The 10,759-nt window shown below is 42.5% G+C and overlaps 1 protein-coding gene across 1 annotated transcript; it reads right to left on the bottom strand.

The window, feature by feature from the left end:
* Positions 1 to 5,975: 5,975 nt before the first annotated feature.
* On the bottom strand, positions 5,976 to 9,409 carry LOC138624732 (DNA damage-inducible transcript 4-like protein). The gene is made up of 3 exons (XM_069705180.1): positions 9,308 to 9,409; positions 8,920 to 9,072; positions 5,976 to 7,392 (listed from the first exon to the last, which is right to left on the bottom strand). Exons 2-3 carry the CDS (start codon positions 9,011 to 9,013, stop codon positions 6,902 to 6,904), a joined length of 585 nt encoding a protein of 194 aa, XP_069561281.1. The 5' UTR covers positions 9,014 to 9,072; positions 9,308 to 9,409; the 3' UTR covers positions 5,976 to 6,901.
* Between the last annotated feature and the right edge of the window lie 1,350 nt (positions 9,410 to 10,759).

The following is a 10,759-nucleotide window of genomic DNA, read 5'->3' as shown; positions in this document are numbered from 1 at the left end:
TACTGTATTAAATGAATGATAATGAAGAGTGAAATGTGAAAGGGGTCGTGGCCACTTCACAACTCCCACATACACTCAGACAACAATTAATTGAGCTGTGCAAGTCTAAATAATGATCATTAGGGCCCGAGCACCGATGGTGCGAAAGCCCTATTGATATTCAAGCATCTCTCGTGGCCTAATGGCTCACTAGCGCCCCCTAAACAGATGCCCCCGCGGCTCCATTTGCCTACATTCGGTGGACACGTGTCACACCGAGATATACAAAAAAGTTCCAACGCACCATTACCTCAACTCAACAGGAAGTCCGCCATTTTTAATTTAGTTGCCAAAAATGAGTTTTGGGTCAAACAACTTGTGTTGAAAGAGCTCAAAACCCCAAACCTTCTGGCTGAGAGGCAACGTTGCTAACCACTGCACCACCAACTTTCCCAAGGAGAAAGGTTGCATTGTGCCAAATCTTTAGCTCACTGTAACCTTTAACTCCACCATCCACAAATGTTCATTCAAATGCGACCAGAATTGCCGCACAGTTACATGATTCACTGACGGCAAGTCCCCATAAGGGTAAGCCACACAGTTTTGGGTTTGTGTCGTAAATGCAGTCACACTAATACCAAACCAAAACCAAAAATCAGTAACAAAAAATAAAGGTTGTGTCTTTATTTCTGTCCGATCTCCCACAAACTTTATCCCCCAAAATCCCGTTAATACATTTTAATGCTAGAGTAAGACTCTCGGCCCCGACCCGCTGGATCCCCGACGTCTAGCGTGCCAGGGCCCACATATCACTGCTTGCAGTTTTAATTTGAATTCTTTTCAGTGGGTCTGCAATTAGAATTCAGTTCTTGAAATGGAAAAGATGATTTTCATTTGCTGTTTGAAGTAAAATGATGAAATAAGCATATAAAGTTGTTGATTTTTCCGAATAAAAAAGAATTTGACCGATCGAATTGTGTGATATCTGTATTCAGTTAAACTACCTCTTATATCATTCAAAACTTCCAGAACTGTAATAACTGCTAGGCTCACACAGATTTGTAATCATACTTTTCAGGGGAAGAAAAAAAAGTTCCATGTCAGGATTTTCACAGTTTACTGGAAGAAAAACATTATCAGTGATCTTAAAGCATTTCCTGTTTTACTTTTTGAGTTTCTGTGCCACAAAGCTGAAATTGCAAGAGAACTGAACCAGACTGAACCAGAAATGTGCTTCAAACTGGCTGCTTATTTGATGTTTTAATGGGGTATGTGTCGTATGTGGTACGTAGTCTCCTACAATCTTTATACAGTGCATTTCTTTTGGAGGCTTTTTTTGGACTCTGCAGAGATGTACATTTTAAAGGAGGTTAATTTAAACCAGAGAAGATGTTCTGGACTTGCATACACTGGGTCTCTGTTAATGGTGACCACATAGCTCGTGATTTCCTTGATGCTTGCTCTATTCATCAGTGCTCATCATAAAGAATGTCATGCACCATGTCTTTGCTACAAGGTCACAGCTTGGCACAAATTTCCAATCAATCTCCTCAGAACAGTCTTGTTAATGCAATGGGCCATATAGTCATGAAGGGGATTTTACCCAGGCAACGGCCACATCCAACAGCTCACCATAAAAGGTCAAAAGTGAGACAACGCCCACCTGTCAGATGCCAGAGAAATCCATGTCTAGAGCCAGCAGTTCATTAGTTATGGAGGAGTTGTCAGTGTCCTACAAATGTCACACACCAGCCAGATAAACACTGTAGTGACGCTTGAATAACACTCCACACACACACACACACACACACACACACACACACACACACACACACACACACACACACACACACACACACACACACACACACACACACACACACACACACACACACACACACACACACACTGCTGCAAATAGCATAGCAACATCTCAAAATATCAGTATTTATTTAGGAATACGCTGCTCTCGAACTTGTGCATCATGTGTCCCCTAGGGCTATTTCATTTCATTTAACAAGAGTCACACTGGCTCATTTAAAATCTATATCTATCCTCAAAATAATGCATTTTTCTCAAGTTAATATAATCTGATCGAGCCAAGAGGAGCAAAACATTTTGTGGAGGTCAAAACACACCCGCGCCAACAAACCTAGCAAAGAAAATAAGATACTGTGCACTTGGAAGGCACTTCCTGTTCACTTAGTACCTCAGGGTATTTATGACCTATGATGACAACATGCAGGAATTTGTTTCTAATCATGTGCTCATAAACTGCGTAATGCAGTATTTAGATGACCAGTGGTTTAACACGTTATGCAGTTCAGCAAAGCATTATTTAAGTGTTTAGGTGACATCCTGCAATAAATACTAGCACTGTAAAACTTGCATATTTCATTGCACAGACCAAGAATGATGTGATTTCACAATATACCCAAATATTATTAGAAATAAATCTATATTTTTCATTCCACTGTGGAATAAGTTACTGCTCACATTGTATTTTATGAGCCTTGTCTGAGTTGACCTTTTTGTGTTGCTTGTTACATAAATTAAGCTTACTACACTACGTATACGCCAATGGATAACCCACCTTAGGCTGTGCTCAGTGCTTACGTGTTTCAGTGTTGCAAAGTAGAATTCCACTCACCAACATCACATGTTGCCAGATCCAATAACGTCAGTAAAGAACAAACAGCAAGCTCATGTTTACCAACCCTACCATTGAGCAAGTCCAACTCTCTCTGGATGGAGGTCTCATTCTTGGTAGTTTTTTGCTTAGTCACTGTGGCCTGTAATATAACTTAATGCTGTGATATTTGAAATAGGCCTTTCAAAATCTTACATTTTTGGACACCTTTGCCGTTTTCTGGTGTGACATTAACATTACAGTCTCACAGTGCAGCTTGCAGAGAAATAGACTGTCACAAATCAGGACTTTTCTGTTACCAAATGGGAAGAGTGAATAAGTAAAAAAAGACTGATTTATTTTCATATACTGATAAAGATATATACATGGAGATATTTAAAATGTTGATACTCAGAAACTGCCACATCTGATGAGACTCCCTGAAAATATCTTCTAAACTAACATAGACATGATCATTCAAAGGAAAAAAAAGTGTTATTTACATAGAATATAAACAAATGTTTAAAAGACAGATAAAGATATCAGGATCATCAAATAACCCCCGTCCCAGTGTCACATGCATGCACTCTTTTGCCAAGTTCATCAGATTTCCATCTTCCCAGAAAGAGTTTGTTCTTCAGGGCAGGAGGAAACATGGAGCTGAGCCCAGCTCCTCCCTCTCAGGAGTCGGGAACAAACAGACCTATCCAGTGACCCGGACGCCCCGTCGGAATGGAGAGGCAACTCAAAGCCGGTAAACATCTGTAGGTTGTCAGGGCAATGTGTTGTGTAGGCAGTGTGAGTGTGTGATCAGTCTGATCAGTGTGATTGACTCTGCAGCTGTGGCAGTTAATGAGCCCTTTGCAACAACACGGTAGGGCACTGTAACCCACACTGTGCGCACTGAGATGAATCACGTTGACACTGAGGAGCTCAAGTACCACCACTAGATTCACAAGCCTTGTCAAATGAGCTGCCAAGCTAGTACAGTGCAGCTCAGATTCTTTGGTGGCATGAAAAGGCCTACAGTACTTTTCCATCAGGCTTGTGGCCACATCAATTTTATAAGAGTGTCCTTCAGGTGGACCATTTGCTGATTCTACCTTCCTTCAGACAAAGACCACAAATCAAATGTAAAAAAAAAATGTAATTATAAAATTTTAAAGTGACTTATTGACAAAGATTCTTGTAAGGTCTAATAGCTCGGAAGAGATGTATAACAATTGACAGAAGGCTTAGTGCTGGTGCAGGGAGTTTTTGTTTTGTTTTGGTGTCGTTGGGTAAAAACGCAATAATAACTTTTCAGCAAATTATAATTCAAGTAGTCTGAGAGAACACTGCACTTCTGCACCTCCTCTTGGCTCCGTGTTATAAACTGTATATAAAATTGGACGCAGTCTCCAGGTCTGAAAAGTGAAGCCAATGCAGAAGTGCCTTAAAGTGCAATACCACTGAGGGCCACTAGAGGCTGGATTAAAAAAAAAAAAAAATAAAAAAAAAAACCTCTGGCTCCAATAGACTCACATTCAAACAGCAACTTCCCATGAATACAAAGTCAATACGTGTCATGAGCTAAAGCCCCTCCTTCTGATCAGTGTTCTGATATTAGACCTCAAAGAGGGGTATGTTTGGCAGTGTGCCTGCTTTGATTGACATGCCTGGGGGACAGTCAGATTTCAGATTTCAGATTTCAGATTTAGATGGGCGGACCTAATGTCCCTGGGTTCTTAGATCCACCCTTCGCTTCTCCCCAGCTCCAACTTGTCGTCCAAATATTCTCGCTTCTGGCTCCAAAACAACAAGCTGGCAATGGCCAAAATTCCACACCATAGGCTTAAAAAAATGTAGTTTACAAACCAGTAGGCGGGTGGCCACTTTCTCTGTATTTGGGATCTAGAAATTCCATCGTGGGTCCGAAACTATAAGTCACTCACAGTTCATTTCAGACTGAGGGTGTCCACCACTCCAAACCGGCTGCAAGAGGTCTGCGGGTGCAGACGGGGGTGACAACAGGCCCAGATACTGGTGGATGTTACGCACCTAGGGACACTTGTATGGAAGCCATGGAAAGAATGGCAGGGGAGCTAGCTTAGCTTAGCATAAAGAGAGACCAAAAATGATATCTTAAGCTTTGCATAAAGACAGAAACCAGTGGAAATCAGGTCTGTCCAAAGGTGAATAAAGCTGCCAACCAGCTCCTGTAAAAGTAAATACAAATTTTATGTCATACCTAATTTGTTTTTTATTCAGACAAAAATAAAATACATGGAAAAAACAACAACATAGAAAACAAAATGTAGATTCCTCTCAGACAGTGAATCTCAAATAATATATGGAATACAAATTCTGTCCTTCCTAAGTTGGACTGACTTCAATCTTTTTTTCCAGCATAAATGAGCAACTATACATGTTGAACTTGGTAATGAATGTTGCAACTAGATCTTCACAGTGCTTTATACGTGTATGGGCTCAACAATGCAGACTTGTACTACTGACCCACATTAACCCAGCAAGGCAAAGGGATCAGAGGTTGTTGTGTGTCACTCACTCGATGATGAGTGCTGCTTTGTCCTGCACAATGACAGTAGCGCATCTCGCACAACATCTTGTGATTCGATCATTAACCTGCTGTAACCGTGTCACCCTGTTCAGCTGTGTGAGTGACGCGACGACGTAATTGGGAAACTTTGGCACAAACGGCTTAAAGTAGTAAACCATTACATCAGTGGCCCACTTTGCTGGGCCTCAAAACCGTTTACACAAGGAAAAAAAATAAGTCCTGATGACAAAAGACAGTCCTACAAGTGTCACAAGCTTTAATTCATCCGACTCGTGTGTGTATGTTTCCCAGGAGTCCCCGAAGATTAAATATCAGTAAGAGAAACACAAACTCTGCAGGTTCGCACCACGAGCAGCTGATGAGCTCACAGAAGCAGCTACAACAGTGCATGAGCACACGTTGCTGCTCCTGTGCAATAACCTGCCTACATACGACATTTCTTTACACATGTGGGAGCTGGAAGAATCAATAACATGATGTAGGTATGAATGTGAAAGTGAATACCAAAAGTTCAGCGCGTCACGATGGCACTTAAGGAGTTTTCCCCCCTCGAGCAGCATAGGCTAACGTCTTTCATGACGACGACAAGCTGAAAATTATTGCCATGGTAATCATCACCGAGCACATAAACACATCACATTCTTGTCGAGGCCTTGTAGTTGCCCGTTCTGTCTGAAAAGCCGGCATTGTCCCGACTTCAGCAGGCCCTGCCACGGCTGCTGGAGATGCACAGTCATGTTCTCCGCTGAGAAAATAAAATGTAAAGATCACATCAACAAGGAGCACGTACGGAATCAAGTGTAAAACAATGTTTAAATCTTTTTATTGTCTCGGACAAGTCATAGTTGCCTTCAACACTGACAAATTTGAAAAACAGTTGAGAATTCAATAACAATTTAAATACCAGCGAGGCCTCAAGTCTTTTTTTTTTTTTTGCAAGTCGTCAATAAGAGATTATAAAAACAAATAATCCTCTATATTTGGCTAAACCAACCTTTTAATAATTTATAAAGGCTCTGCAATGAAAAGGTGCATCTGGGAGGGGAGGGGGTAGAAAAATAAAAATGCATTAAAACATTTACAATAAACGTAAAAAGGTAGCAGTGATCCGAGTGGGAAACTTACATATAATTTAAGGCATCCACATTCCCCTAGTGCAAGAAGCTCACACTATGACAGCAGCATTTTCACAAGACAAACATCCACGGCATTACATACAGCATTGCACAACTAGCTACGTACTGTATGGCCCCAACGACTAAAAAGGTCAGTCTCCTATTCAAGCCCAGGTGTGTTTACGGTTGCTGAACATTCAATGTATCTGGAAACACGCAGACGCATCAACAAAGTGGCTAGTGTCTTTAACAAAAGTGTCCCCACGTTACAGTATGTCCCTCTCAAACACAGTTTTACATTCATCTGCAGAAAGTACAATTTATAATAGCGTTTGAGCAACAAATGCTCTTGTTAGAAAGAAACCCAAATGGCCAGAAAGTTAAAAATTTTACCGATTCAAAAATGTACTTTTAGATACAATGAAGCCAAACCCAGAACTATGAGGCTCATTTATGCATAAAATCTTATTTTCCATCACAAGCTGACTGGCTAGTAGCTGAACTGACAAAACTGTATTGTACAAAAACACTGTAGAAAACATGACATCATTTAACATTTGAGCAGAAGTGCATTTGCCCACAGGAAAGCAGACATCCCGCTTCAATCCCAGCCACAGTTCAGCACTCCTCCACCACGGTGCCAGCCGAGGAGGAGTACAGTTTTTTCTTGACCAGCCGGAAGCCTGCACTCAGTTTCAGTACGTGCCTGAACGTTGGGGCAAAGCAGGTTCCCATGAAGATTAAGTCCCGCAGGCTGGGCCAGGCGGTGCCGTCCTGCTTGAACACAAGAGTCAGCTCGAACGTGGGCACCACGCTGGCGTCGTACGCGATGCGCTCCAGCTGCTTGCAGCTCTTGTCCAGCTCCAGGTGGACGTAGAGGACGCAGCCGCGCAGGCCGCAGGGCTCGCAGGACGCCAGCCGCAGGACCTCGCGAGCGATTCTCTGCGTTAACTTCTCTGGTACCAGCACAGAGGAGCAGTGCAGTGTCGTCTTCTTGGCCCGAGACAGGCAGTTTTCGAACATCTTGGCCAGCTGTTGACAGGTTCTGTCCTCGGTGACGTCTGCGTTCCTCTGAGGCTCAGCCAAGCAGTGATCCCAGAAATCCAACTCTGAGAAAACAATGCAAGTTGAACATTTAGCCCGGTACCCGCTTTCTCATCTTAAAATCCTCTCCAGATGTGTTTTAAGATGTAAACGAGGTGCGATGAAAAGGTTTAGAGACTGTTGGGAACAAATGAAGCACAGGTGAGTAATGTGCATGGAGCAGCAGGTGGCTGCGACTGTCGTGAGTAAGTATTCCAAAGTTACAAGGCTTTAATCAAGACAAGTACCTCAGTTATACACCATTTGTGACCAGTGTTATGGGCAAATGCGTGTTTTCTTATGACATTATCAGAGGGCGCACGTCAAATTTTGTGTAAAATTCAGAACATCGCCAATTGGGACACTTGAAATGCTTCAAAAAGCCTATGGCAATGACGCCATGAGCCAAGCGAGGTGATCTGAGAGATATTTGCATTAAAAAGGGGCAAAAGCTCAGTGTCCAAGACTGAAGAAGGAGCATCGGCTCAGGAACACAACCAGGTGGGTTCTCTTTGACATTTGCATGGTTGTTCTCTGTGAATTTGCCCCGTCAGGTCAAACCGTCACCATCGAGTTCAAATGTGACGTCTGAGGGAAAACATTTCAATGACCGATGGCAATTAGGTTCTCCGATGCGCAGGTTTCTCACCTCCAACACAAGTCACTCCCCCACCACCTCCACTCACCAGATTTGTCTCTCTGCGACTTCTCCATCTTCCCCAAAAATCTGACCAAAAAAATGTGATTCACTTGAGCACTCTCTGCTCAAATTGGGAACGAGAACGGACCATTAGTCAAAACCACGTGGGACACGGGAGCTGATGTCGATCCAGCGGCGTAACATGAAATAACAACTCACGAAAGTCTTTTTTTCCCCCTCCTCCTGCGCCATGTGCAACAGGAGGAGTCCGAGAACCTTTTGAAGTCTATGAATACGTGTTTCATACTTCACTGTAAAAAAAAAAATTAATGATTAATTAATTAAAAAAAATTAACCCTTTAAAAATCAGATTATTTTTTTTTGGAGAAAATGTACCCTTTCAGTAGATGAATGTAAAAAAAAAAAAAAAGGCTTCTAGTTTTAACCTCTGCACATCCACGAGACAAAGAAACATATTTTTGAGCAAAATGAATGGGTCTGCTGCTTTCGCACGCCTTCTTGGCTTGCGGTGTGTGAATATGTGTCAACGCACATGAGGAAAAGATCAACATCACAACAGGCTGCCGAGTTTCCTCCCCCCCCCCCCCCCCAAAAATAAAATAAACCTCCTTCATGATGGAACCAAACCCGATAACAATGGAGGTTTGTGTCACGTTCATTTCGCCGTAGGGTTGAAAGGACGGTGTTACATTAGCCATTAATCGCAGGCTGTTGTTGTGCAGACAGAGGATGACTTCACCATCTCCCCGGCCACCCTCCCTCCCTCCCTCCCACCTCCCTCCCCTCCCACTGCTGCAGCCATTGCACCACACAGGGATAAACAAGCTCACAACTGGAAGTATCCTGCAAAGAAAAACACACACACACAGAGAGAAAACGCCAGTGAGCTCACCTTTCTCAATGCAGCCCTGCTCATATCTTTTGTCAGCAAAGTCCGAGATGCATTCGCTGCTGCTTTTGGTCTTTAATGTGCTTGTTGCAACCATGGTGACAGTCCTGTTTTCTCCAGGAGGGAGCCGTGCTCCTGTAGTTTCACAAAAGCTGCCTGAAAGACAAGACGACGCGGCGGCGTCAACGCGTCAGTCAGAGCGCACCGTTTCAGCTCAAAGAGGAAACGTGGGACTCGTTTATGAAGGCGACGACAGGATGCTTACGGTGATCAAATAAAATAAAAATTTTTTTAAAAACTTTCCAAAATTGTTCACATTAAAACGCCGTCACTTCGACAGCCAATTTCTAGCTTAACAGCCGAGTTCGTTCGCGATGCTTAAATGACTCACCTTAAATATTATTTTGCGGGAAGTTATTTTCTTCATTCGATTGCTGATCAATCAATAAATCAATAAATAAATGCACACGCACTGACACAGACACACAGACACACAGACACAGTGCACCGGGCGAAAAGTTCCGAGGGATATTTATACCTTTCTTCCACTCAGCTGACCCGAGGGGCTTGACCAATCGGAGCGCGTGAAGTGAAACTCGTTCCTGATTGGCTGTGAAATAACGTTTAAATGAATTTATTGACCAATACTCGGGCAGAATATTAGTGTTGCTACGTGGACGGGGTGACACCGCGCTGACAGACAGAATTGCTTCAAAAAGATGATGTATTGTGATAACTCTGGTTTTGATTTCCACAGAGAGGTTCATCCACCTGTTTGGCTGGATGTGGGTCACTCAAACATTTTTTTTTTTTTTTTTTTTTTACAATACATGCAAGTGAACACGTTTCTTTATTAGATACCCATTAAGTTTCATTATAGACAGAGACCTTAAGATGTGTTTTCACTCAAATAAATGGTATTACTGCAGACATCTTTGATCATATAACCCAAAAATATTTTATTTATTCCAATTTCAACAAAGAATTGTTGAACAGGACAATCTATATTATAAAAGCTGAGGCACTGGCAGCATTTTCAGCAGTATTGACACAAGGATAAGTGCAGGAAAGTACTTTAGTTATTTTACTCTGATGCTACTTAATTTTGAGGTACTTGATGTTGAATACATATACATTGTTAAAGATTAAACCAGTGGTTTCCAACCGCTTTGGCTTCTGACATCTTATAAAAAAAAAAAAAACAGTGTGTAGTCAAGGTCACATTTCCCATGTCTGAGTTGTTAACAGCTCCATCAAATAATGATTTATACATCTAAACCAAACAAACATCCACCAAACAAACAGGGTCCAGGTGTCTGCATCCACAGGAAGGATTATTAGTTGTTGTCATTTTAATACTACACTCATCTGAGTGAATGAAGTCTTCTCTGACAACAGGCATATAATTATGTGCAAAATAAGCAAACCATTTTCCCAGATGTTTTATCGAAACCAAATGAAAAAAAAAAAAGCGTCCGTGGCATGTGACGAAGCCCTCAGACTGGATACACGCAGCCATAAAATCTTATGCTACTTTATTTGTATGTGCATTTGTATGTGTGTGTGTGTGTGTGTGTGTGTGTGTGTGTGTGTGTGTGTGTGTGTGTGTGTGTGTGTGTGTGTGTGTGAGTACATTTTGCAGGCAAAACACTTGAGCACAGTTGTTCAGCTCATCAGCAGTTCATCACACAGGGAAGATTTCTCCCAGTAACTGGATCAGGGCCTCTCACCCCCAGCAGCTCTGCTGGCTGAAGGGAAATGGAATCCAGTGGGCAGCAGAGCGAGTGCTCACCCCCCTCCCCACCACCACCACCACCACCACCACCATCACCCCCCCACCCGC

The sequence above is a fragment of the Brachyistius frenatus genome, unplaced genomic scaffold (genome assembly GCF_029030835.1).
Source record: "Brachyistius frenatus isolate BFR_SWC_R1_liver_20210118 unplaced genomic scaffold, ASM2903083v1 Contig_54, whole genome shotgun sequence".
Lineage (NCBI taxonomy): Eukaryota > Metazoa > Chordata > Actinopteri > Embiotocidae > Brachyistius > Brachyistius frenatus.
Note: the sequence above shows the minus strand (reverse complement) of the source record. Positions and strands in the feature narration are given on the sequence as shown.